General features: G+C 52.2%; 1 protein-coding gene, 1 long non-coding RNA gene and 1 pseudogene across 3 annotated transcripts; 1 reads left to right on the forward strand and 2 right to left on the reverse strand.

Moving 5' to 3' along the window:
- Window positions 1-10,047, reverse strand: PRRT4 (proline rich transmembrane protein 4). Its single transcript, XM_081038142.1, has 5 exons — window positions 9,822-10,047; window positions 7,895-8,619; window positions 7,700-7,807; window positions 7,242-7,361; window positions 1-2,343 (listed from the first exon to the last, which is right to left on the reverse strand). The coding sequence occupies exons 2-5, from the start codon at window positions 8,544-8,546 to the stop codon at window positions 518-520; spliced, it is 2,706 nt and encodes a 901-aa protein (XP_080894268.1). The 5' UTR covers window positions 8,547-8,619; window positions 9,822-10,047; the 3' UTR covers window positions 1-517.
- Window positions 2,213-25,876, forward strand: LOC308492769. The gene is made up of 3 exons (XR_013992569.1): window positions 2,213-2,304; window positions 24,437-24,538; window positions 25,179-25,876. It is a non-coding gene; the product is annotated as an uncharacterized lncRNA (long non-coding RNA).
- LOC308492879 (large ribosomal subunit protein eL21-like) lies at window positions 12,078-13,011 on the reverse strand (annotated as a pseudogene). Its single transcript has 3 exons — window positions 12,907-13,011; window positions 12,532-12,824; window positions 12,078-12,191 (listed from the first exon to the last, which is right to left on the reverse strand). The product of its transcript is annotated as a large ribosomal subunit protein eL21-like (transcript).
- Window positions 25,877-26,586: the final 710 nt, after the last annotated feature.

A 26,586-nucleotide genomic window follows, 5' to 3' on the forward strand; every position in this document is an offset into this window, starting at 1 on the left:
AAAATATTTTATTGATAAATTAACTCTGATAGGGCTCAGCTCCCACCCAACTGCTGCAGAGTCTTTTAGATGGGCCCTGGGACCTTCTACAGGGAAGGGCCGTGGGGATGACTAGGATGGGACTCCTGGACATGGCAGAGGTGGGTATGGGGACGGAGGCTGGTCGGAGGTCTTCTGAGGACAGCCCCTCTCCCTCAGCACCAGAGTGGGGAGTGGTGGTCAGGAATGGAGCACCTTGGAGCTTTATTGCTGGTGAATGCCAAAGAAAGTGGGATCCTTGCTAGCCTAGAATTGCAGCTGAGGGCATCAGCACCCAGGGCTCCAGAGCAGGGGGGCACTAACTTCCAATCAACAGAGCCTGGCTGCTGACCCACCCACCCAGGGGCCCCTGGATGGGGAAGGTAGCAGGGAGAGGTATCTGAGCCAGGCAGGATTGGGGAAGGGTTACAGTGTGCAGGTCTCTGGAAAAGCAGGCGCCAGCAGGAGGATACAGCTGGGCACTGGGGGGGCCACCTCTTCACAGGTCAATAGTGTCGCTGCCCATGCTCAGCTCGTCTATCTGTCGGCAGGCATCCAGGAATTGCTCCTGCAGCAAGGCGTCTTCGGCCAGCAGCTCAGGAGAAGGCTCTGGGGAGTCGTGGGAGGGTGGGGACAGGGCCTGGTAGGAACCTGAGGCGGGGAGGCTAGGGCTGCTCCCCGAGGGCCGAGGAGGACTGAGGACGCAGACCAGCGGACAGCGCGGGGGTCTGTCTGGGCTGGAGCACAACAGCATGGACGAGCTGTCCCGGGAGAGTCCGCACAGCGAGCCAGATGAGGCGCTACTGCCCGCCGGCCAGGCCCCGGGGGAGGGGAGCTCAGGAAGCGCGGGGGAGCCAGGGGCCTCTTCAGACCTCCCACGGGGCCCGGCCCTGGTCTTTGCCCCCAGGGTGGCGGTGCTGTAAAGGCCGAGCCCAGGGAGGGCGCCCCCGAAGGCAGGGCCCTGGAAGAGGCCGGGCGCGAGCAGGGACTCGCTGCAAAGGGCCTCCTCGATGCTGCGCCGCAGGTTGATGGGGGACGGCGGGCGGAAATCCACGGTGTAGTCGCTGCAGGGGGAGGAGGCCGGGGAAGGGGCGGGGTTGGCCGCCGCCCCCTCACAGCCCCGGCAGGCGCCTCCCTGGAACAGGAGATCCGGGCCGGGCCCTGCCAGGGCGCACAGCTGCAGCAGCTCCGCGTCGCCACGCGCGATGGCGCTCCCCAGGGGTTCCTTGTCCCGTGGCCCCGTGACCCAGCGTCCGGGCAGCAGCGGAGCCGCGTGGCCAGGGGACAAGCGGAAGAGCTTGGCCCAGCAGCGCGGCGGCACGCGTGGACTGCAGAGCGCGGGGTAGAGGCCCAGCAGCGCCAACGGGAGCGCGACGCCCACCTCGCCGAGGCGCAAGCCTAGCTGGAAGGCCCACCAGGACCAGGGCCCCTCCAGACCAGGCTGGCCGCCGTAGCCCAGGGCGTGCAGCACCTCGTAGCCCTGCAGGGCCCCGCTCAGCAGCCCGAAGGTGCCCGCCACCGGAGCCGTGCGCGCCGCGCGCCGCCAGGACTCCCGCGGGGCGAAGGGGCTGCGCGCCTGCGGGAGGGGGGTTGCGCCCTTGAAGCCTGACCCGCCCAGGGGCGCCCCGGCCCGCCGCCGCCGACCCCCCCAGCAGGAGAGCGCCAGCAGGAGCCCGGACAGGAGGGCGGCGAGGAAGGCGTGCAGCCCGCGGGAGGCGAGTCGCAAGGGCCGCAGCGGGCGGTGGGCGGCGCTCCCCAGGGCGGCGGCCACCGCCAGCCCCAACCCCAGGAGCAGAAGCGCGGCCAGGCCGGCGGGACACCGAGGCGGGCGCGGCCGGGCCAACAGCAGGCAGGCCAGGCCCAGGCCAGCGGCCAGACAGGGCAGCGGAAGGTCCTGCAACAGCAGCCAGGCGAGGGCGGGCAGCCGGTCCCGGTGCCCATAGGCATCGTAGAAGAGCGGGAAGGCCCGCGTGGCACCGGCCGAGAGCAGAAGCAGGTCCAGCAGCGCCAGGCAGGGGGCGCCGGGCGGGCAGCGCCAGGGCAGGAGGGCCAGAGCCAGCAGCGCCAGCAGGGCCACCAGGCCGAAGAGCGCGCCGACCCCGTACACATGGGCCTCCCAGGCCAGCCCCCAGCGAGCCCTGGCCTCTGCCCAGTCGGCCTCCAGGGTCAGGAAGAAGAGGGGCAAAGGGGCTGCCGGCGGCTGTCGGTCTCGTCCAGGCAATTCTCCCAGGCTGCAAGACCCTGGCCCACATTCTGGCCGCGTGGAAGGGATCTCAAGGCTGGCAGGTGAGGGGTCATCTGGGCCAGAGGTGGGGATAGTGGGGTCTGTGGGTAAAGAACGTTTGCCTGAGGCATTCGTGCAGCCCTCCCCTGCCACTCCTGCCCCCACAGTCGGTAGCACATATGCCAGTCACAGTCCTCATAGCATCCAGGACGCACTTGTCTTAAATATGTGACTCCCCTTCCCAGACGTCTTGCCGCCTCACTTTCCCCTCCCCTTTCAAACTCCTCATGCAGTTAATTTCAGCTCTCATCCCTTCTCCCATCCCATCCCACCCCCAGCTCCCTGCTTTGTTCATGTCCCTTCATCACTTTGTGATTCTACTGCAAAGGGTTCTTCTTAAGTCCCAGGATTTTACAACTGGAAGGGGCCGTAGATGCCCCCCACTCGTTCAATCCTCCCACCAGAAAGGAAGCTTCATGAAAACAAGGATTTTTGTTTGCTTTGCTCACATCTGAATCTCCTTAGCTAAAATGGTGCCTGGCACAGGGTTGGCACTGAGCAGATATTCTTTGAGTAAATGAATCTCTTATCTGCCAGATGAAGGTAATGAGGGTCCACAGAGAGGCGAAGTGACCTGTCCAAGATCACGAATTGGCAGAGCTGCCACTAGAATCCAGATCTGAGCACCAGGCTGAGCGCCTGTAGAAGTCTAGAGCCTCTTCATAATACTCGTTTGCTTTTCTCTTGTTCTGCACCCCTGATTTCCAACTCACACCTCAATGCTAGGAGAAGCTTCCCTTGCTCTTTTTCAGTGGCTTCCTCCTTCTCCCTGGTCTCCCTTTCCTCTTCAGGAAAGGCCCTAGGCGTGTGCACACACACACACACAGGCACACATGTGCACATGTGCATACAGATATGCACCAAGGAGAGAGGTAAGACACTCCTGTCCCCAGCCCCCTGAGGAGAACATAACTTCCTATTCACTGGCCTTCCTGCCTGCTACACCCCTCCACCCATGGCTGTGATCCCCATCCTGACTCAGTCACAAAGCCATTGGTCTAAGGCTCTTAGTATGGATGCCCCTTTGGTTCTAGCCCCATTTTATAGAAGGCGACATTTAGATGGACATTTAGGTGTGTGTCAAGGCTGCCATTGAACTTCTAGGAGGGAAGAACTGGGGAGATCAGAGTGATATAAAATGCCATCTTACTGAGTGAGCCACTCAGGGGCTGTTCTGGGGTTCACTAGCTCAGGCCCCCAGCCCCATCCTGTGTTCCAACATCTTCTCTGCATCCTGGGGGAAATGGAAGTCAAGTAAGAGAGGGTGAGGAGTAAGAGCCCTAATTCCACTCTCCCAGAGCAAGAGAAGAATTAGAAAGACTTAGACCCAAGGATTCTCCCATGACCAGGCAGCGAGAAGGTGCTGGAGGCTGAACCTCTCCCTACTCCACCTAGCAGGCTCAGCAGAACTGCAGCTGCAGGCAGAGATGTAGGGAGAAAGATGGTGGTGAAGAACGGGGACCACCTGGTGGGGATGAGGAGGTGAACAGGAGGCAGATGTAGAATGAGGCAGCAGCGTCTCGTGACCACCAGACTCTTGCCCCAACTGCCTGGCCGCCATGCCCCAGCCATGCCTCAACTGGACAATACGGGAAGACCCCTTTGCTGGCAATACAAGAAGACCCCAGGAGCACCCCACCCCAGGCAGTGCCGGCTTACACTGAGGACGTGCAAAACAGAGCAGTCCTGAGAACAAGGAAGAGGCGTGAGGAGGGCAGAAAGCAGCTCTGGAGAGAGAGGAGAGTAAGATAGAATCAGACAACTGGGGAGGACAGAGAGGGAGCCGCCAAAAAATTAAACATCCACAGCTCACTGCCTACTGAAAATGGCAGCATGAGCCCTGGTTCCCATTTCACCGTATTCCTCAAATTTGAAACGGAGAAAAGTACCTACTCCATAAGCTGTCATGACAAAAACTAGACAATGTGTGCGAAGATGTTTGGAATGCCTGGTGCACAATAAGCATTCAATATATGATTGCCATCGGTGTCGTCATTACCGGCTAATGTTTATCACCGATCATCAGCTTGTGTTTTGTGTAAGTGTGACCATGTCTGGCCTCACACTAACCTTGATTTAACTAACAAAAGGCTGCTGTTTCTTAGCACATCCTAAATTGCTTTCCAAAATCAACAGTTAGTCAAACGTGTGAACATCAACACATCTCCCTATGTGAACCCTTCTTGAAGAACACCATTTGGATGGATTGACCATCCCTGAACACCTAATGAAGGCACAACCATGAGTTAAAGGAGGAACCATTCATCTGGGAACAGACAGCTTGCTGATCAGGGGCAGGCATCAGTCTGACATTAGCAACGACCAATACACACACTCCCTCCCTCCCGCTCCCCCCACTCCTTGGCCCCCTCAGAGGCCCTTGCCCCACCCACTTCTACTACAGAGTGGATGAGTTTGCTTGGCCTTTCCTTGGCCTTGGCCGTGGTGGGCTCTGCAGAGAGGCAGGGAGACTGTGCCCAGGAGCCCCCCAGCCTGTGCCCAGCCTGACACCCCACCCGCCTCCTCCTTACTCACTGCCTAGTCAGGTGCAGCTCTCAGGTCTGCTCCACTTATCACCACAGGCTGCAAGAAGCCACATCTCTCACCTCTGTCCCAAAGCACTACGGACACTAGAACACATCTCAACATTCCTAAGAAGCCAGAAAAGGAATAAAAACTAGAAAATTGGCAAAGTACAGACACAGCTGAGATGTCAGAGGAGGGAGTGCTGAACGAGGAGCACTGCTTCCAGGGGGCAGGTATACCCAGTGTGCCCAGCTTTGAGCCACGTGTGGGTGGACGCAGGCAAAGAAGACCCAGCTTCTGCCTTTGAAGAGTCCACTTGACCTCAACCCATCTCCCCATTCAAGGCTTCCCCAGAAGGAGCCCTCAGTTTCCCCCAGAAGACAGTGACTTCCTAGGATCCCTCTTGTGAGCAGGGAGGGTCCCTTACAAGATGGTCCCACTCTGGCCCTGTGGCCCCTCCTGACCTCGGGGGCAAGGAAGGAGATGGAGTGTCAATGTGAGTAACTAGTGAGGTTGGAGCTGGCTAGGGAGGAGTCAGGGAAAGGAGCCAGCTGGATTTATGGAAAAGTCAGGCCTGATTATCCACCAGCTGCCCAGATCAAAGGGCTGGGGGATCACGGTTCCACGCTGGATGCCGGAAGCTGCAGCCTGTTCAGTGGCCTGTCTCCATCCCTCTCCCCGCCCCCACCTCCAGGATTATGGAGGATTGATACTTTTTATAAGAGTGACAGTTGAAATATTTATCAACTGGAAATGGCACAGGTGCCAGCCAGGGTGGTCAGGGAGTGGAGGAGAATGCTCAGGGGCTAAGGGCAGTGGGTACTTAGCACTGGTATGAAAGTCTTTCAATGTGTTAACCACCTGTACCACTGTTTCCGTGTGTACTGGCTGAATGCAAGCTCTGTCCAAAATGAAGGGACCTAATGCAAGAGAAGAGAAGCCCTAGGGTCAAAGGTTAACCACATCTAGGTTAGAAAATTCCTAAAGGAGACACAGAGAGATTCCCTTTGTCCCTTAACTACTTGACACTACTCCCCACACACGACCCTGGGCCTTCTCTCCGGAGGCCTGTAGTTCTCCTGGGTTTATCCAAGAGGAATAGCCAGGAAGAGGCTGGGTTCCTGCAGCCATCCGTGAGGAGGGGGAAGGAGGGCGGTGCTGGCGAGCTGGGCTGCCTCTGATACTGTCCTTAGACCTGCCTGGCCGGCACTGTCACCAAGGCCAACACACTGCCAGCCATCATCCTTCCCCTGAGGCCACAGAGCCCACCCCCAACCCCACAGAAGATTCTGCCACTGCTGCACACTGGGCTGGATGAGAAGGGGATGGCAGCTTCCTTCCCCACATGCCCAGGAGTGCAGCGACCATGCAGGAGTGAGCGAGTCAGGTGCTATGCTGAGTCTGGAACGGGAAGACACCGGGGGATCAGTGGTTTTCACTGCTGAGCGGGATGGCTGAGAGGATTCACAGCTACAGTAAACCCTTTGCAGAGCCAAGCTGGGGCCTGGAATTCCTTCTCCATTGCCTCATCTACCAGAACCTCTCCCTGAGCAGAGGGCCTTCTGTCCTGTGGGTCATGTGCTGTCCCATCCCATCTTGGGACCAGAGTTGCACAGTCTGAGAGGAAGGGTCTGGAGGTGTATTTGGGATGCAATGGTGGAAGAAGGGTTAACAGCTACTATTTAATGAGCTTCTACTTTGTGCCTAGCCTCGTGCCAGGACCTTACATTATCTGGAAGCTTCATAATAACAAAATAGGTAATATTATTAAACCCTAGATATATGAGAAAATGTAGTCTCGGAGAGGCTAAATAACCTGCCCCAAGGTCACCCAGCCAGTTAGTAAGGGAACTAGAATTCAAAGCCACGTCCCAAGCTTCCAGAGCCCCTGGTCTTTCCTCTGTACCACCAGCTCGTCTGTGGGCATCTTCTGAAAGGCTCCCTCGAGCAAGGAAGGCATCCGTCAGCTTAAGGCTTCAATGTTTCCCACTGAGGGGCCCGGCTCTGCCTACATCTGACAGCATGTCATGTCAGATCACACAGCAAAGGCAAGAGCCCCAGGATTGGGGTGGGGGTTGGGAGCCCAGCCAGGCTGACGAGCGGAGGGTGGGGTTGGTGCCGCCGCTGTGGAAATCCTGAAGGAGAGCCTGTGTGTGTTTGCCTCTGATACATTTGTCTGTATCCTGCTCTGCCTGGGATTGCAAAACTCCCAAAGGATCATTCCTTAACTCTGTGCGGGCCGACCGCAGCAATACTTGTTCTCAGTTCATGAATATGTATCACCATGGTGATGGTGAAGCGAATGGTGACCATGGTCGCAATGAAGTAAAAGAATCCCAGAACGCCAGGGGGGGCTGGCACGTAGTAAGTGCTCAATAAATAATTGTCAAGTTCCAATGAATTGGACACTTACCTAGTGAGGCTGTCGCTATCGAGGTAGAGCTTAGGGAGACAGCTGGGTCTTGTGGGCCTGGGCTCAGGAGCTTTCTCTCCAGGGAGGACGGGGGTGGGGACAGAGTAGTGCCAAAGAACCCTGCAAAGGGAGCACATGGGGTTCGACTGCCATCTGGCCAGCCAGCCTTGGCCTCTGGGCCTTTGGCAAAAAGCTTGTCCTTCCCCAGAGCTTGACCTAAGGGAGCCACTGTGCCGGGAATTGTAACCACATGTCCACCAGGAGCTAAGTTCCAAGGACCAAACCAGACTCAGTATGGCAAAGAGGGAATTTCCCGCTGGGATCAGTGGCCCATATCCTAGATCTTGAAGGAAGCAATGATGGCCTCCCTTGAGTCAAGGAAAAAGGGGAGGTGCTGGTTAGGCCGTTAGCACAGGGCCTGTTCCGTCAATGTTTGTTGCAATGAAATAAACACTCACCTGGAGAATGCGAAGAAACTCCAGAGGCAGACGTTGGGGAGATAGGTAGGCCTGGGGGGCTCGGGCCCGAGAAGTTCCGGAGTGGGGACAGAGTCGTGCCAAAGAACCCTGCAAAAGGGGAGCCTCGGCTTCAGCTTCCTCCTACCTGCCAGGCTGCCCAGCAGGAGCTCTCCTCAGAATGGGGTGGGTACTCACCAAAGGGTCCCAGGCGCCCAGCAATCTCTGCCAGGCTGGCCCGCAGGCTGGGCAGCAGAGGCAGCATTCGATGCCCAAGCGTGGGCGCTGCACCTGCTCTCAACGCCATGTCAAACTTCAGTTCCAGCTCACTCTGGTGGGGCCTGGGAGCAGTGGATGGAGGTGCTGTAGCTGGCAGAGCAGTGTCCCAGGTCCCAGTTCCTATCCTGGGCTGATAGGGAGCCGTGGGCTGCTCGGTGGGCCCAGAGGAGGGAGGTGTGGATTCTAGAGGCTGGGGGGAGGCCCAGAGCATTGAGCTGCCTTCAGCAGAGCCCCACTCTGGGGGAGAATTCCCAAGGGAGCCCGCCAACAGTTCCCAAAAAGGGTCAGTCTTCAGTCCACTGGCCATTTCTCCCTCTAGCTCCTGGCTCGGCCCAATGGACAGTGGCTGGGTCTCTGTGACAGGGCTCCCCCAGGCAGCAGCAGGTCCCCGAAGGTGGAATTTGAAGTTAAGTCCCAGGTTGAGAGACAGCATGGAGGCCTCACTCTGAGGTGGTGGAGTCAAAGTGGTGAGAGGGGCACGTGGGATGGAGGAAGCAGGCTGGGGGCCCACGGGAACAGCAAGCAGGACCCAACAGAGCAGCCCCAGCCCCAGACAGCCATGCCCTGCCATGGCCCCACCTGGCCTGAGGTGGCCTCAGTGGGCAGTGGGCTCAGTTCTTCTGCACCTTTTGAGTACGAAGGTCCTGGAGAGAGGAGAAGTACTATGAGCCCTGGCTGCCTGGGATGGAATGCCCCAGAGAGAGACTTCTGATCACAGAGAAGCAGGTGGCAGGGGCAGGAGGCAAAGGGTTCTGGCCCAAGGAGAAGTGCCAGCTCCTTTCTCTATTCAGGCCCCAGCACAAGTCTCTCCCCTCCAGTTTCCCTTCTCTTGCAGCTAAGGCTCCCTCTCCTAAACCCCTGCCTCCCCCACCTGCTCAGTCTGGGGACTGGGGTCTGACTACAGCCAGTTGCTCTTATCCTTGACTGATAGCAGAGGGCGGGGACTTGATTCCCAGACTTAGATCCCTTCCCTTCCTCTCGTGTCTCGATCCTCCCTTCCATCCACAAATATTTATTGAGGCTACTATGTGCCCAGCACCCTTCTGGTAACACAACTGTGAACAAGCTAACCCTCACAGAGGCGTCTCAGCCTATTCCCACCCCCCACCTCCAGCCCCAACCTAAGCTGTTGGCCCTCTACTCACTCAGACCCAGGAGCCCCGGGCCTGGGGGGGGGGGCAGAGCACCGGGCAGAGTGATCTGACAGAGATGGAGAAGGCAGACTGGCTTCCTGGTCTGGCAGAAGCTGCGTCCCTTCAGCCTTTCCCCTGTTTCCTGGGGCTTGGCCGGCTCCCTGCCCCTCAACCCTAGGAGTATTGGGGGGAGGGGCAGCTTGGCCATGTCTGGCTTCCTGAGGAAGATGGACAGGCAGGCTTGCTGGGCAAGGAGCTGCTGCGGGAGACTCCTACCCTGCCCAGAGCCCCTGCACATACACATGTGGTGGGAAAGGGGAGGGTGAGCTCGGGACACGTGCACCTGGCTGGCACCCTTACATCACACACAGCCGCACCTAACACCCACGACACATTCACCCACTCCCCCTACATAGCCCTGAACACAAGTGCACACACACACATTGGGTCCTGCTGACCTCCCCTCCCTCTTACATGGATTCAGACCGGATCTCTGAGCTCCCAGCATCTCTCCCTCCTCCCTGTCCCCCTTCTGTCCTGTCTCACACACACACGGCATGTACAGTCACACAGGGAGGCACGCACACTCCTACGCACATTCACACACTCCTTACAGACACTCAGCACACACGTAACCCCCCCCCCCAGGACACACACAGACCCCTCCACACCCACCCACCCTGCTGGCGCGCCCCGTGCCTGGACAAGCCGACCTGCTCCTCCAGCTCCCCCCGGGCGGGAGGCGGGTCTTCTCTGCCAAGTCCCCCGAGAAGGGGCGGTCGCGGGGGCCCAGGCGCCCAGATGGGCGACGCTCTGCGGAGTCTCGCGGGTTCACTCGGTTGCGCCCGACGCGCCTCCTTTCGTCCCGGCGCCCGCGGCCCGCAGCGCTGCCCCCAGACCCGCGGCCCCGGCCCGCTGCGCGCTCCCTCCCCGCGCCGCCGCCTGGCTCTGAGCCTCGCTCCCCGGCAGGGCCGCCCGCTCCGGGGCTCCGCGGCCGCCGCGCTCGGACCGCCCTCCCACCCTCCTCCCTCGCTCTTGCCCCTCCCTCCCTCCCTCCCTCTCCCCTCTTCCTCCCACCCACCACGGTCCGCGGACCCCCGGGACCCCAGCCAGGAGGCGGGCGCCACGTCGGTGCCCGTCGCCCCCACGCGCGCTCATTCACCCAGCGCTGCCGTTCAGCCGCGGCGAGCGCGGGCACCTTGTTCTTAGCCTGGCGCAGGCAGCCACACACTCTCAGGGCGGCACATCACACCCATCCATCCACACGCACGCCTTCCCCGGGAAACACACCCGTGGGCCAGAGCACCGCGCACGCGCACACTAGTACACACACATACACACACACACACACACACACACACACACACACGGCAACCGGCCCCAGGAATGCACCCTAGGCAAGATGAGCCACTACTTTTATTATGCCGTGAGTAGACGTGTAATAGGCACCTCTACCTCTCTTATCTCATGAGAGTCCTCACCACAACCTTATGGGTGTCCCCATTTCACAGACAGGTACATTAAGGCTCAATAAAGTAACACACTTGCCCAAGATTACACAGCTTGGCAGAGACTTGAGCCGGCCCCATCCACCACCTGGGGCTTTCCATAGTTGTGCTGTTCCCCAGGGGTGCCTCCCACAAAGCACAGGTGCACTGCCGAGTGTCAATTCGTGTGTGTCACATTTCTTTTTGCTAAAACTCTCAAAAATACTTAAGAGTTTCCGAAATGTCTTCCAGAAAGAATGGTGAGCTAAGCTGCTTGTGAGAGGTGGCTTACAACTTGCTTCCAATAAGGAGGGGTAGGAGCAGAACAGTGTAGTGGAATAAAGAGCTTGCCCTCTCAGGAATATGACAGCCCAGGCAAAGCTGCCACTATGACTAAAGAGCAGGGTGAATACTGCACAGCCCCGGTTATACTGTCGCAGAGACTGACTTAAGTAGTATTGGCTCACTTCTGTTGTCTTGAGTCTCTAGATCCCTTCACATGTCATTCCAAATGCTAGTATTTAAAAGCAGCAGAGGAACGTAACACACAGGAGACTCCCTGTGCCACATAAAGCTGTCCCTCAAAATCCAGACATCCTACTGTGTGCCAAGCACCATGCTGGATGCTTTAGGAGTCTCCTCACTTATTCCTCATCACAAGCTACAGAGAAAGAAAAATTATTGTCACTGTTATCGTCTGGGATGTGACCCTGATCCCCCCCCCCGCCCCGCCCCACTTTCCAGCCACCCTTCCCTTGCTGCTCTACAACTCTGGGGAGGGGGTGTTACACGGTTACCTAGGGCAGGTTCTGTCTCAGTTATAGAGAGCTAACAGCACTTTGCCTGTGGTACATGCTCAGTGAAATATTACATAAATGAATAACAGCGAATGAATGATTCTGGAGCCAATATGGGCATTGGATTACCATTTAGAAAAGCATCTGGGACTCACTTTCTTATCACAGAATCCCCCCAATTGCCATAAGATGAAATCAGACCACCAACTGAGCCCCTCTGCAAGGAATGGCAATAATGAGGTCTGGGATTTATTCTGGGTCCCTAAACAAAACATTGTACAGGGCATCCCCCATGCACCCTCAGGGATTACCGAAGGGTCTGGTCCTTTAGGAGCTGCCTGGAGGCTGCATACGGGATCCAGCCTCTGGTTTTCTATCATATACTAAATAAAAGTCATCCCACGCTAGAGACATTTTCCTTGAATCCTCCTCATAGAAAGGCTCATTTCCTGCTAATTATGTTCACTTAAAACATCTAAATGGAAAGACAGAAATTAACAAACCCCCGTACATTAAAATAGCAATAGCAATCCTTCATGACCAAGTAGGGTTAGTCCCAGGAATTATATATAATATATATGTGTGTGTGTGTGCATATATATATATGTACACTCACACATATACACATATATGTGTATATATATATTTTTAACAGTGCAGAGGTCTTTTATTTTTTTCACACTTATCATGCCATGAATTCATAGGGAATGGGTTCCAGCAGCTCAGGCTCCTTTCCATTGGTTCTTACAAAGTGCGCTTCTCTAGGTGGGGCAGGCTGGCGTTTCAGTTGAACCCAGGTGTGGGGACAAAGCCCCAAAAAACAGTTTCCAGGCTCTCGGCCTCACATAGAAAGGTGCTGGCTCGGGTAGTAAATGGCCATCAACTGTGATTGCATGGCCATCAGCTGTGGCTAGTTGGCCATCAGCTGTAACCCGTAAGCCATTGGCCACTAATATAACTTCCGTGGCTACGCTAGAAGAAGATTGGGGGCTAGCAAGAGCGGATTGCAGAGAGGCAGATGCCACCAGCGAGAATATAGTGATATGACTCCCCTACTTATGGCTCCGTGGGTGTTCCTGTTTGGCCTTACCGTGTCCTGTGTTCTTATGTGGGGAGCTGGAGAAGAGACCCCACCTTACACCCCGCAGGCCGCCCCGCATGACACCAGGTATCTTTCTCTTTGGCTTCCTTTTTTTTTGACCATTTTCCTTCACCTGTTTCAGGAAGCTATCTTGGCTCTTAGAGAGCTTAATATGCTCAATACGTACATTAATTCTCTTGGCAAGAACCTTGCCCTTAACTTGTTTGTTTACAACAATGCCAACTGCATGCTGGGTAACATGGTAGACCCTTCAGTTTTGCCACTGGAACATTTGGGGGGCATTCCTTTTTCAACGGCGCCCATTCCCTTGATGTCTACAATATCACCTTTCTTGTATTAGGGTGGTGCAAAAGTAATTGCGGTTTTTGCATTTATTTTTAACCTTTTAAACCGCAATTACTTTTGCATCAACCTAATAGATTTGTATGTACGCCGCCAAAGGAACAACTCCATGTTTTCTAAAAGGCCCAAAGAACATATAGCGGGTGCCTCTTCTCTTTCCCTTTGTGTTGGTCATTTTGATGAATTACTGGAAGATGGCGGTCCCGGCCAAAAAGCCAGGAATTAATTATATTTTTAAAAATATGTTGAAAAGGGAAGTTAGGGTTCTGGGTTAAGATGGAGACTGAATGCCTATATTTAATTTCACTCCGTCCCAAAACCCCATTAAAATGTCAACAAAGAGATTTTTCAATCAAGCAATAAACCTACAAGGATGGAGAAAACAGGAAAAGAGACAACAGCCACAAAACTTTTCAAGCAGGATGGCAGATAGCCATGCAGTTACTGACTTATCAGCGTTGAGGAAAAAAACATCTCAACTGGCAGTGGGGGAAGTTGAGAGCCAACCTGATTTACATTGCAGTGTTCTCAAAAGGCACAGAAATTGGCAATCCAAGGTACCTCTGGAGCTGTGGGAGAGGTTGCTAATATAAGAACTAGGATAAGAAGGATTTAGATCTCTTTCCCAACTTCAAGCCATTGGGCAACAGTCCCTTCCCGATCCCAGCCAACATCTGGAGGATTTACCTCTTAAGAAAGTGAGAAAGAGGGTATCTGGGTTAGAGAAGCTTTGAGCACAGTTGTGAACGGAGATACCATACTGAAAATTCTGAGAGCAAGGAGATTAAGTGACCATGTCATGTGGAGTGCTGATGAGTGTAGAGAGCCTGAACTTTTTCCCACTATCAGGCTTCCAAAGTACTGGGAGTGGGACTTTTGCCATGTAGGCTAGAAACTGGAGGACTCTACGCTGGGGCATTTCACCAGCCCAAGAGGAATGACCTACAGATACTGACATAAGCGTTTCCCCAGCTAGATCACCGTAAAGTGGCAAACCCGACCTGTGAGCTCAGTCTCTGACTAGCTTCCCTCCCACCCCCTGCAGCCTTAATCATGGACAAGGATTACCAGATATCCAGGAAATGTTCTAATGTGGAAGAGAGAAAACAACCAGAAAGAGTATCTTAGAGGAAATAGGTTATACAGAGAAAAGAAAGTGTCCAAAAAAGACCATTGTTAATAGTCTTGGAGAGATAAGAGAAGATATAGCATTCGGAAAACGAGAACAAGATGCTATACAAAGGAACATCCAGAGAGTAGCCACAGAAGCCGTTATGTCTTGAAAGATAGAATCATGGCAGCAAAAAACAAAAACATCAATAGAAATATGGGAAGATAAAGTTGATTAAATCTCCCTAGAAAGTAGAGCAAACATACCAAGAGATAGAAAATATAGGAAAGAAAAGATAAGGACATTAGAAACATTAGAGGACAATTCCAGAAGGTCAACATCAAAATAATAAAAGTTCCAAAAAGAAAAACAACAGAGGAAAATGGAAGGGAGGCAATCATCAATGAACTAATTTGAGGAAACTTTCCAGAACAGAAGGACATGAGTTGCCAGATCATAAGGGTAGGTCCACTAAGACCCAGCACTGTGGACGAAAATAAACCCACACCAAGGCCAATTAAAGAGAAGAGTCTAGAAACTTCCAGAAAGAAAGAAAGAAATGTACAAAGGACTAGGTATCAGAAAGGCTTTGGATTTCTCAGCAACAACACTAGAGGTTAAAAGCAATGCTTTCAAAATGCTGAACAAGTTTACTTTCAACCTAGAATTTCTATTCACTCAAGCCATCAGTCAAGTAAAATCACAGAATATGTACATTGTCAGATGTATAAGATTTAAAAAAGATTACCTGCCAGAGTTTCTGGAAAAGCTACTAGAGAAAGTGCTCCACCAAGACCAGAAAGGAAACCAAGACAGCAGAAAGCGTGGGATGCAGAAACAGGAGAGCCACCACACGTGAGAGGCCAAGGGGGCTTCTTGGAAGAGGGGGAAGGAGTTTACCAGGATGTCCACTGTACATCACAAGAAGAGGGACACCAGTTCAGATCGGAGCAGAGTGACTTACTCAGGAGACACGTTAGTGGCTGTTGTCACCAAGCCCTGGCTGTGTGCCAGGGTACCATCCTTGGAACCTAAGGTCAGAATGTCTGGGTGAGCCTGCTCCATTCTTATTTATGCTTGCGTTGTCTTGTGGTGCAATGGGGTTACTGTTCTCCCCTCCGTGCCCCGCTGCCTGCTCAGGGAACATTCCACTTTAAACTGCTCCTGAGGGAAGGGATGGGAGTGAGCTCAGAAGCAGAGAGCACAGAGCAGCCACGGCGCTGACCATACTCCATCCTGACATCCACACTCGGTGCTGCTACAGCCTTTGCTTCAGTGAGCTCTGTGTTTCCCAGATTCCCTCATGACCATCCACTGCCATTCCCAGAAAAGTTTCTTGTCAACTCCAGGGAAGCCAAAGCCACATTAAGAGCTAGAGGCTCTGGTTAGCATCTCTTCTCCCGGAAGTCTTCACCTAGCTGAAGGTTGTCCTTTCCTTTCAGTTGGGATTATGCTTGCTTCTCAGCATTGTCTGGGAATATACATATTTGTGGCAAAACCATAAACAGAAGCAAGGGAAGGATTAGTCTAAAAGTTGAGAGACTAATTTTCTGGGGTCGAGAAGGCAAAGAGGGAGTTTTTATGACTGAGGAAGAGGAACTCGGGGGGCTTCTAAGATAACGATCGTGTTCTATTTCTTACACTGTGTGGTGGATACATGGGTGTTCATTTTATTATCTTTTAAAAAGAATATATACATACGATTTTCTTTTTTTACATATATTTTTATGTACTCTTCTGAATGCATGATACATTTTCAATATTAATTTAAATGCTTTAAATAATACATTACATCAATGAGCCAACTAAAAAACTCTGTGATCATTTTAACAGATATTTAAAAGGTATATTCAAAAATTAATAGTGGGAGAATATCTCCTTAGTTAATAAAAATTCGATTTCAAAAGAACAGCTAACCCCATACTTAGTGAAATACGAGAAGAATTCCCATTAAAATTAGAAATGAAAATTCTGCTATTAATGCTGACATTTAACTTTGATTTGCAAATTATTGCCAATGCAAAAAGATGAGAAGAAAAAGGAAGAGGAAGATGAAGAGAAATAGAAGAAGGGAGAGCAGTAGAGAGGGAGGAAAGGAAGAGGAAAAATAATAATAAGGGTAAAATATTGGGAAAGAGTAAAGGAGAAGCCAAAATATCATTATATTGAAATATTTGGAAAACATTAAAAAAATGTAATTAGATTAAAGCTAAGTAGCAACATCAATAGCTTTTCTATATAAGAAATGGGAGATAAGTCACATTGTCTATGTAGGCAAAATGCATTAAAAAAAGAAACTTATTACAAAATGAAAAGAACCTATGTGAAGAAAACTACAAAACTTAACTGAGAGATATAAAAGAGGCCTTGATAAATCCTTTCACAATGTACACATATGTCAAATCATCATGTTATACACTTTAAATATATTACAATTTTGTCAATTATACCTCAGTAAAGCTGAAAAAAACATGATAAATGGAGAAAGAAATCTTGTTTCTGGATCAACCCCTCAATATTTTATAAGGTCATTAATTCTCTCCAACTTGACTATATGTTCTATCCCAATTAGAATATCAATGAGATTTTCTTTTTAAATTTTGATATAACAATTCTAAAGCTCATCTGTAAGACTAGCAGGCAAAACTACTTAAGAACCTTTGGAAAAAGAAGAGTGGCCAATAAGATGTATGACAAAAAGTTATTCCTTTGCATAGTATTATTCAATTACATAAATATGAAACTATATTACAAAGCTCCAAGGATTAAAAAATCATTTACATAAATATTAAACTATGTTATATAGCTACAATAGTTTTTTTTGTTTTTGTTTTTGTTTTGTTTTTACAAAACTGTGATTCTGGCACAAGGATCAACAGGAAGGTCAAAGCAGTGGGAAGCAGAACTAACCAAATTGCCACCCCGTTTCTTTGCTCTTCACGACAGAAATTCTCCAGAGTTGTCTGCACTGTTGTCTCTATTTTCTTCCCTCCTACTCCAGGCCAGCTTCCATCCCACTCCTTGACCAAAACAGCTCTTGTCAAGTCATGAGACCTTTAGGTCGCCAAATCCAATGGACCTAAATCTTCTTCCTTGATCTTCCTGAAACAGTAGACACCATCGGTCACTGACTCCTCCTTGAGCACTCAGTCCTCTTGGCTCTGGATACAGGGCTCCTCCTGGCTCTCCTCCTTCACCCGTCTGCCTCCTCCACTTACAGTCTTGCCTGCAGGTAACCTCATCTGGCAACATGGCTTTAAATACCAACTCCGACCTCTAAGCTTAAGAATCATTGTCCAACCACCAACCTGATAGCTCTAGTTAGCTAAGAGATGCTTCAAACTTGTCATAAGCAAAACAGTATTCTTTTCCCAACCATTTCCCACAAAAAAGTCACCGAAATAACTTTTTCTGAAGCCTCCCCATTCTTTCCTAGTTTATTTACTAGTACTACCTTTCTCTACTCAGCCAACCAAAAATCTAGGTGTTGTGCCTGATTCTCTCTTACTTTCACTCTTACATCTAATTCATCAGCAAATTTAGGCACCTTTTCCCCAAAAGACTCCTCACATCAATGCCCTCACCCCTCTCCACCCCCATCACCACCTCACCTGGATTACTGCTTCCTCTTCCCAACCCCTGGCAACTACTGATCCTTCTACTGTCTCCATAGTCTGCCTTTTACAGGATGTCATTTGGTTGGAATCAACACAATATGTAGCCATTTCCAATTGGTTTCTTTCACGTAACAATCTGTGTCTAAGGTTCCTCCATATCTTTTCACAGCCTGATGGGTCATTTCTTTTCAGTGCTAAATAATAATCCATTGTCTGGCGGAACCACAGTTTGTTCACCTGTTGAAGGACATGACATCTTGGTTGCTTCCCAAGTTTGGGCAATTGTGAATAAAGCTGCTGTAAACATCTGTGCGCAGGTTTTTTGTGCACATAAGTTTTCAACTCATTTGGGTAAATACCAATTGCTGGGTCATAGAAAGTGTGTCTAGTTTTGTAAGACACTGCGAAACTGTCTTCCAAAGTGACTGCACTATTTGGCCTTCCTATCAGCAATGAATGAGAGTTCCTGTTGCCCCACATTCTTATCAGCATTTGGTATTGTCAGTGTTTTGGATTTTTGCTATTTGCATAGGTGTCTATTGGTGTTTTGTTGTTGTTTTAATTTGCAATTCCCTAATAACATGACGTTGAGCATCTTTTTATAGGCTTATTTACCATCTATTGATCTTTGACGAGCTGTCGCTCAGATCTTTTGTCCATTTTTAAACTGAGTTGTTCATTTTCTTATTGTTGAGGTTTAAAAGTTTTTTGTATATTTTGGATGACACATCCTTTATCAGATATGTCTTTTGAACATATTTTCTCCCAGTTTGTGCTTTGTCTATAGATTACTTTTTAGTCAGAAAAAAAAAGAATTCTTCAGAGTCAGTATAACACACATCACCCAGGGGGGTGTCTCAGCACCTTAAACTCCTCCATCACTCAAGAATCCTGTGAGCTTCCTGGATCCCATGCTAAGATGCCTCTCACCTCCTCAGTGGCCTGGCTACCATCTTCCCTGCAGCCACTTCTCTGTCTAGCCTTCCCGAGATTAGCTGTTCTCTTACTCCCTCTCCATCCAGGCTCTGAGGTGTTCTGCCCTTTCTCCCAGGACAGAGGGTGCGACATTACAGGGAAACTCGTAGGAGGGGACAGTGGACCAGGAACAGCATGGCACTCATGCACCAGCCACTTGAGAGTGGAGTTTGGTTTGGTCCTGAGAGGCGGAGGGAGGGGGATGACAGGATGAAGGGCCACAGCAGGAATCAGCAAGAAGAGACAGGTCTGGGAGGAGGCTCCTCAGCCCAGCTCTTTGGGGCCGCCCCCTCCCAGAAGGTCAGAACTCCTTCCCAGCACCCAGAATTCCAGTGCCTGCAGGTGACTGCCTGCTGTCTCCATTTGAAGAAAAATCGGGGTGAATTACAAGTAGATTGGCGAGGGGAAGGAGGCGTGCTGACTAGAGATGGGGACCCAGGAGCCCTACCCGACTCTGGTCCCCACCCTGGTTCCCTCCTGCCACTGGCTCCTAGGGTGGGAGAGCGGGGCAGGCTGAGAGGTTCCCTCCAGGGAGTCGCTGTTTCATCTCTGTGTGTCTTTAGTTCTTGGGGATTAGGGGTGCATAGGGCAAGGGTCAGGGCGGTCTGCTGCATACTTTACTTTGTAATTTAAAAAACAACAACTCTTTAATCTTTTGACAAGGACAGCTGTTCTCAAATGTCTATTTTGTTGGTCTCTATCTCCTTGTTTCTGCAGCCCTTAGACTTAACTGCACCGTTTTCCAGTGTATCAGATTCTTCATTTGCAAAGCGAGAATAATAATAGTCCTTCCTTCACAGAGTTACTGGGAACACTAAATGAATTAGTATATACGAAGTGCTTCGAGCACATAGAAATGGCACATTGAATTCTGTGAATGTGTTTGCTACTCTATTACTGTGGCGCTATGGTTCCAGGAGTGACAAAGCCGCTTGGAGAAATGGAGGAGGTGGAGAAGTTTGGGGGCAGTGAACAGAAGAGATGGGGGGGCAGGGGTACCAGGAGTAGGGTAGTACAAGGAAGAGATTAAAGTAGCTAGGACAGCAAATATATGGTGATGGAAGGAGAACTGACTCTGGGTGGTGAACACACAATGTGAGATATAGATAATGTATTACAGAATTGTACACCTGAAATCTATGTAACTTTACTAACATTTGTCACCCCAATAAACTTTAATTTAAAAAAGAAAGTAGCTAGGACAGGAGATTCCTACCAGGGATCTCCTACAGGAGATTCCTACCAGGTGTAGATTCCTACCTCTGGCCAGCAAGTAAAGGTAATGAGGTTGTGGCTGGTAAGAGCTGTGATGCCATCTGCACGGTTGATCTGTTTAAGTTTTATAGGGCAGAGTAGGCCCCAGGGAAAAGTGTCCTGGTTCTCACATCCCTGTGAAAAAGCACACTCTCTGCTTAGAACAGAGGTGCCCTACTCTGCCCTTCCCACCCCTGAACCACCCGGGTGGGGCACTAGGTCAGCGGCTGCAGTGGGACCCCTGCTCCGAGCCCCTCCTCCCACACAAACACTAGTAGGAGCAGCCCTCAGCTGGGCTTTGGCTTTTGAGAGCCTCAAGTGCCTGGGGAACTCAGCTGTTTCCACAGCAGGGGAGTGGAGGCTCACTGCCCTGGGCAGCTTCTGCCTGTGGTCCTCCACCCTCCCTAATAATGTCCCCATCCCTCAGGAGCTTGGAGGACAGAGCAGCAGCGGAGGGCTCTGTGGGGCTGAGGGAGGGTGACAGAGCTAGCGTGGCAGCATGCATGGGAGGCCTGGTCGGGGTGGCACACACCGGAAGAAAAGCCAGCAGCCCCAACACAGGTCAGGCTCCCCCGGCTCACTATGCAGACCTCCCTTCTCCCTGCAGCCAGAAGCTGGGAAGGAACCTCATAGGAATCTCTGGTCTTCATTTCAAGCCTCTTCCCTGTCGCCTGAGACTTGAGGCCTTTGTTCTGTAAACGGAGAATTTACTAAATGACAAAGTTGATGCTGGACCTCACTTACCACAGGGCCTGGGCTGGGCAGGGAATGACGAAGGAGGGGACACGTTCCATGCCTGGGGCTGCTGGGGGGAAGAGAGGAACCCTTCTGGATGCCCTCTGGTCCTTTCTTTCTCCCTCACCACCCCCTCCTGCCCTCTCTCCTGGGCAGTGAGTGGGAGGTTTGATATCCGGACCACAGGCTGTGGGTACAAGGAGCTGCTCCCACCACAGGTGGAGCCCCTGATTGGGTTGCCAGTAGAAGGCGGGCTGGAGGAACCCCATTGTAAAACCTTTCCAGGAAGAAGAGCGCAGGTGAAGGGGGCAAACTGGAAATACCACTGCCTCAGGCTATTGGAACAGATTGCCTAAAACATACTTCGTGTGTTACAAGGTGAAATAATTCTATCCCTAATTCTGAAATCCTAATAATCTATCCGAATCAGCCCTATTCGGGAACCTGAAGGCCTGGAATCCATCCTGTCTTGGGCAGAGCTGTGAAGAATGTCCCAACCTTTCTTCTCCCAGAGCTGGGCCACTACTGATAGGAGGGTGAAGTCATGTCTGCGAGAGCAAAGACAGGAAAAGATTGGAGGGTGGGGACCACCGGGAGATTCAGGGCAGGCAGGAGCTCAGGAGACGCTCAGGGAACCCAGAAGCAGACAATGGGAAGCTGAGGTGAGGACAGAGTGCTTCATCCGGCACCCCGGGCAAGGCTGTGCTCTTCCCTGAGGGACCAGACTCTGCCAAGCAAAGGCAAGTGTGTGTGTGGCTCCTGCCCAAGCCCTCCCAGCCAGTGTGTGTGTGTGTGGGGGGGAGTACATGGGACGGAGGGTAGAGAATCACATATTAGGAGAGCGCGAAAAATACTGACTTATTGAATGAATGCAGAGGAAGAGGGTGCGATGGTGGATTGTCTAGAGCCGTGCTACTCACAGTGTGCTCCATGGACCAGGCCCTCACCACAGCCTCTCCTCACAGCCTCCCCTGGCCTTACACCCAGTGCTGAGTGAACAGGCTGGCTCAGAGAAGGGAGCCCAGGAAAAGGGGTGAGGGCAGACCCTAGAGTAGGGTTTCTGGATCCTTGGAGGTGGAAGCCCTTCTGAGAGTCTGGTGGAACTTCTGCTCCCTCTGCCCATAAAAATGGACACACCATCTTGCACACACGGCAGAGGCTGATAGAACCTCTAGAGCCCATCCATGAACCCCAGACCACGAAGTTCTCTCTCTCCTTCTATCCTGACACTGCTCAAGTACCTACTCCTCCGTGCCCCACGCCAGGGCCCTGGGGGCTGAGGCACAACCCCTGCTTGAGGAGCTTGCAGGTCAGACCGAGAGGCAAACCCGAGGGATCCTGTGGAGTCCCCCGTGGGGAGGGCCTCACTTACAGTCTGGGCAGGCAGCCTTGGAATCATTGCAAGCCCACGGGCTCTGGAGTCGGCCAGGCTCTTCATCTGCACAGTGGGGGTCCACGCCCATCTCCTAGGGATGCTGAGAGACTATGGCCATGGTGTTTAGCACGGAGCCGAGTGAGGCTCAGGCCACAAATACGCCCTCTAGCGGCGGCGGAGGTGGCATCCTCGCCCGCTGTGGAAAGGGGAATAACGGACCTCCAGAAAAGCCCAGGGCCTAATCTCCAGAACCTGGGAATATGTTACCTCCTCACACGGCAAAAGGGACTTTGCAGATGTGACTAGTGAAGGGTTTTGAGGTGGGGAGATTATTGTGGATTATCTGGGTGGGCGCCATGGAATCACAAGAGTCCTTTGGAGGCAAGAGGGTCAGACTCTGAGCCGATGTGAAAATGGAAGCAGAGGTCAGAAAGACAGAGATTGGAAGATGTGGCCCTGCTGGCTTGGAAGACAGAGGAAGGGGCCGAGGGCCAAAGAATTTGGGTGGCTTCTAGAAGCTGGAAAAGGAGAAATAAAGGATTCTCCTCTAGAGCCTCCAGAAGTAAGAACACAGCCTGGAGGACCTATTTTAGCCTTCCCACCTCCACAACTGTAAGATGATAGATTTGTGTTCTTTTAAGTTTCTACATTTATGGTAACATGTTATAGCAGCAACAGGAAACCGATACACTTGCCAGTGGAGGCCAGAGCCTGCTGGGGCGAAGCTGTGGAACAGGAGGAGGCAGGAGGGAAACTTTCGCAGCCAGGCAGGGCAAGGGGTGAGCCTGTGATGAGGGAGGAGAGGCCGCCGAGTGCTCAGCCCATGACCTCACCCTTGGCCAGGCACAGCTGCCCTGGCATCCAGACGCCTGTCAGCCCTGGGTTACATGCCTCACTGGGCCAGAAAGGAATCAGGTCTAGCCAGCGGGTGTGGCAAATAAGATCAGTGCCAGGGGAGGGAGCCCAGTCAGTCCCAGGGCTACAGAGGCCACACAAGTGGAGGGAGGAAGGCAGCTGGGGCTGGTCAGGTGCCAAGTGACCCAGGGCCCTGCCAAATCAGTTCTGTTCTACATCCCTCCTGCTGGGCAGGAAGCACTCCCTTCCTCTCCTCTCTTTCCCTCTCTACCCCTGGGCTCTCCCCTGGGGGAGTGAGGGGAGCAGGTACTTTGGAGCTAGAAAGTGAGTCATGGTGTCACAATCTTGGCTCAGTGGCTGAGTAGCTAGGCCATCTTGGGCAAATCATTTTGCACCTCTGAGACTGTTTTCTCCTCTGGAAATGAGAATGATAATAGTCTCCACTTCATATATATATATACATACATATACACACACACATATACATATACACATTTATAATATATCTCCTATTGGTTCTGCTTCTCTGGAGAACCAAAGCTAATACAGGGAGTCAGAAGTTCAATATTGGTGGAGGTCAACATGGATCCGATTCAGTATCCCGGTGGAGATGTGGAGTAAGCAGGGCGATGAGATCGCAAGGCAGCAGAGTAGATTCGATCTTTGAACCGAACTTGATCCCTCCGAATCTCGGTCCCTTGACCCAGTTGAAGCCGGCTTTCTCCTCTCACCGCTGCCGAAATGGAATCCTTTCCTGCTGCTTCTCCCCAGAATAGGGCTCCAGCTTCGTGTCCTTCTTGGAGAGCTCTCCTGTCCTTGGTTTCTCTATAGGGTTCCCATAACCTCCAGAATTCCTAAACCCCCTCCCCTCCAACTCTGTGGGCCTCTGACAGAGGGGAAGTCAGGATGCCCCAAGCAAAGGCGTACCTCTCCAGGAGGGGTAAGGAGATCTGGGCTGGAAGGGGAGAATTTAGCTTTGTCTCTCTTGACCCCCAGCAGCTGCTCTGGTCTCCCAACAGCGCCCCCCTCCCCAAACTCCCCTCATGCTAGCTTCCCTTAGGGGCTTGGACACTTCATACCCACCAGGAGGGAGAGTGAACTAGACACAGGACATCCAGGCAGGCCCAGCTCCCTAACCCGGGCCAACTCTTACCAGCTGGTGACTTGGGACATCACTTTGTCTCTCTGAGCCTCATTTTCCCATCCATAAGAAAGGAATACAGGCTACCGTCTCCTAGGGTTGCTGAAGCTAAATCACACCTACCCCAGGGATTGGTGCTTAGTAATACATGACAGCGGAAAGCAAGTCTTTTAGGCTCCACTCCCCACCTCCAGCCAGCCTCTCTCCTTTCTGAGAGATTAGATTATTTTACCCCCATCCTCCTGCTGTCCTTCAGAAGCCATATTTTACTATGGACTTAGGCAACGAGGGAATGGTTGTCAAGGGCAGGGCTTTCAGAAAGGCTGTCTGTTGCTTAGGAAACTGCCCGGTTCCGGTTCCCTGGGGTCCTACAGGTCGGTGGGTCCTGGCGCCACCTGCTGGATTCAGTACCACACTGCTCCCGAAGCACCCAGACCTGGGAGTCCCGCAGAGCCCAGCAGGGGAACACCTGCCCCAACCCCTCTTCTCTTCCCAACATCTCCACCATAAAAGATCCTTCCTCTTTTTTGTCCCTAGATTTTCCCAGAGACCAGAGCCATGGAAAGGACCCTGCCCATCCCCCCTTCTGAACTGAGCTGGAAGGAATGTAAAGGAGGAGGGGACTCCTGCATCCTGCAGGTGAGGCGCCCTGTGGAGAACAGTAGGCGTGGGGACCAGGCTTGTGGGACCCAAGCCTAGAAGAGGTCGCAGGGGACAGCATGCTTTGAGCGTGGCACTACCCTCCCACCAGGTGTGCTGCCTCCAAACTCTCCTCCTCTGAAGGCAGAAGGGAGCTGGGAGTGGGGTGGGCTAAGGGGAATAGAACATCCCCCCAATCCCGTAGTAAGGGGGTGGTCTATGTGCAAAGCAGGAATGGACCCAGAGAAGCTGGGGTTGGGGTCTGGCCCTTATGAGGCAGGAGGGCTCCTGAAGGGACAAAAAGCTCAGGGTAAGGGTACAGGGAGAACCTGCCGATACCCTCCTCCCCTCCCTCACTGGCTCCCCCTTCCTCTCCAGACCCTACTGTTGCATGTGAGGAGAGGGGGTGGAGGAAGGGACTGAGGGCAGCTAGGTGCACACAGCTGGCTCGCTGCCCACTTCCTGATAGAACCACAGAAGCTGCAAGGGCCCTCAGAGGGCTAGTCTGACCCCCACCCCCACCCCCAGCTACTCCTTGGTCGTGCCATCTGAGAGCCCCATCTTGGCCTGTGGATATGGGGGGTAAAGGTGAGGCCAGAGTCAAGGGCCACCCACCTCTCCTCCTCCTTCTGCCCTCCAGGAGGCACCCGCCATGCATGACTCTCGCTCCAGCCAGCTGTACTACAAGCCCAGGCAACCCTGGCCAGCAGCTGCGCCTGCTCCTGCACGCCAACACTCTACCTGGCTTGTGACTTTGCTGTGCTAGCCTAGAGAGCTAGTGAGAACAAGCTGAGCCACTTCCTGCACCCGCTCTGTGCCTGGGGTAGGCTGCATGGGTGGTGGCACTGCTGCTGCCTGGGGCACTGGCGAGCCGCCCACTGTGCTGCACACACTCTCCCTGGGTGGCTACGCCTTTGCACAGACACTGCTGCTCAGGAGCCAGGACCTAGGATACCACAGCAGGCTGGCCCAGTGCCTGCGGGGCAGTCTGGATGGCATGGTGCTGCATGAGTGTGCCAGGGGGAGGGGAGGAAGCAACTGGGCAACTCCAGGTAGCCACATTCTGCTGACCACACGGTCTGTGATCTGCATGTGTCCTAAATGTGTCTCTGGACTGCTGGATGTGGCCTTCCTCAGCATCTGTCCTTTTGACCTGCCTGGGCCTCCCCCAGTGGCTGAATTTCTAAGAGTGAGCGTGTTGTCTGAGTCCAACCTGACATGCACTTATCTCCAGCTTTTATTCCTCTGGAGACGGGGAGACTGAATAGGACACGATAAGACTGACTGACTGAACACCTATAGCCTTCCTTATGTTCTCTCACAAAATCCCCTCAGTGCGCCTTGAGATAGGTACTATGTCATCTAAAATTCTTTTCTGAGGGCACATGCTTTGGAAAGAGTCTCAGAAATCATGTAATTGTATACACACATTTCCTCTAAGAGTTCCTTCTCAAACTCTGGTGTGTCGCAGAATCACCTGGAGAGGAGTGACAATTCAGAGGCCCAGACCCCATCCTATTTCATTGAGCCTGGGCCTCTGGGTTCAGTTTAGCTCTCTAGGTGAATCTGATATACACCAAAATTTGAGGATCACTGTTTCAACTTCCTCTAGAAGGGCCAAACTAATGCTAGCATACCACAAGTTACTATCCTGTTCCCCCGAAAACAAGACCTAGCTGGACAATCAGCTCTAATGTGTCTTTTGGAGCAAAAATTAATATAAGACCCGGTATTATATTATATTATATCATATCATATCATATCATATCATATCATATCATATTATATTATAATTATATTATGACCCAGTCTTATAGTAAAATAAGACTGGGTCTTATGTTAGTTTTTGCTCCAAAAGATGCATTAGAGCTGATTGTCTGGCTAGGTCTTATTTCGGGGAAACACGGTAGGAGGTCATTGTTACAAGGTATTGGTCAGCTCTAATTGATCAATTAGGTCTAGTTCAAAAGGAAAAGTCTCCCTTTGAACCCCTCGCACCCTTGATGCAGAGTAATGGCATTTCTCTAAAAACTCTTAGAGCTTTTCCA

Source organism: Rhinolophus hipposideros (assembly GCF_964194185.1).
Source record: "Rhinolophus hipposideros genome assembly, chromosome: 25".
Classification (NCBI taxonomy): domain Eukaryota; kingdom Metazoa; phylum Chordata; class Mammalia; order Chiroptera; family Rhinolophidae; genus Rhinolophus; species Rhinolophus hipposideros.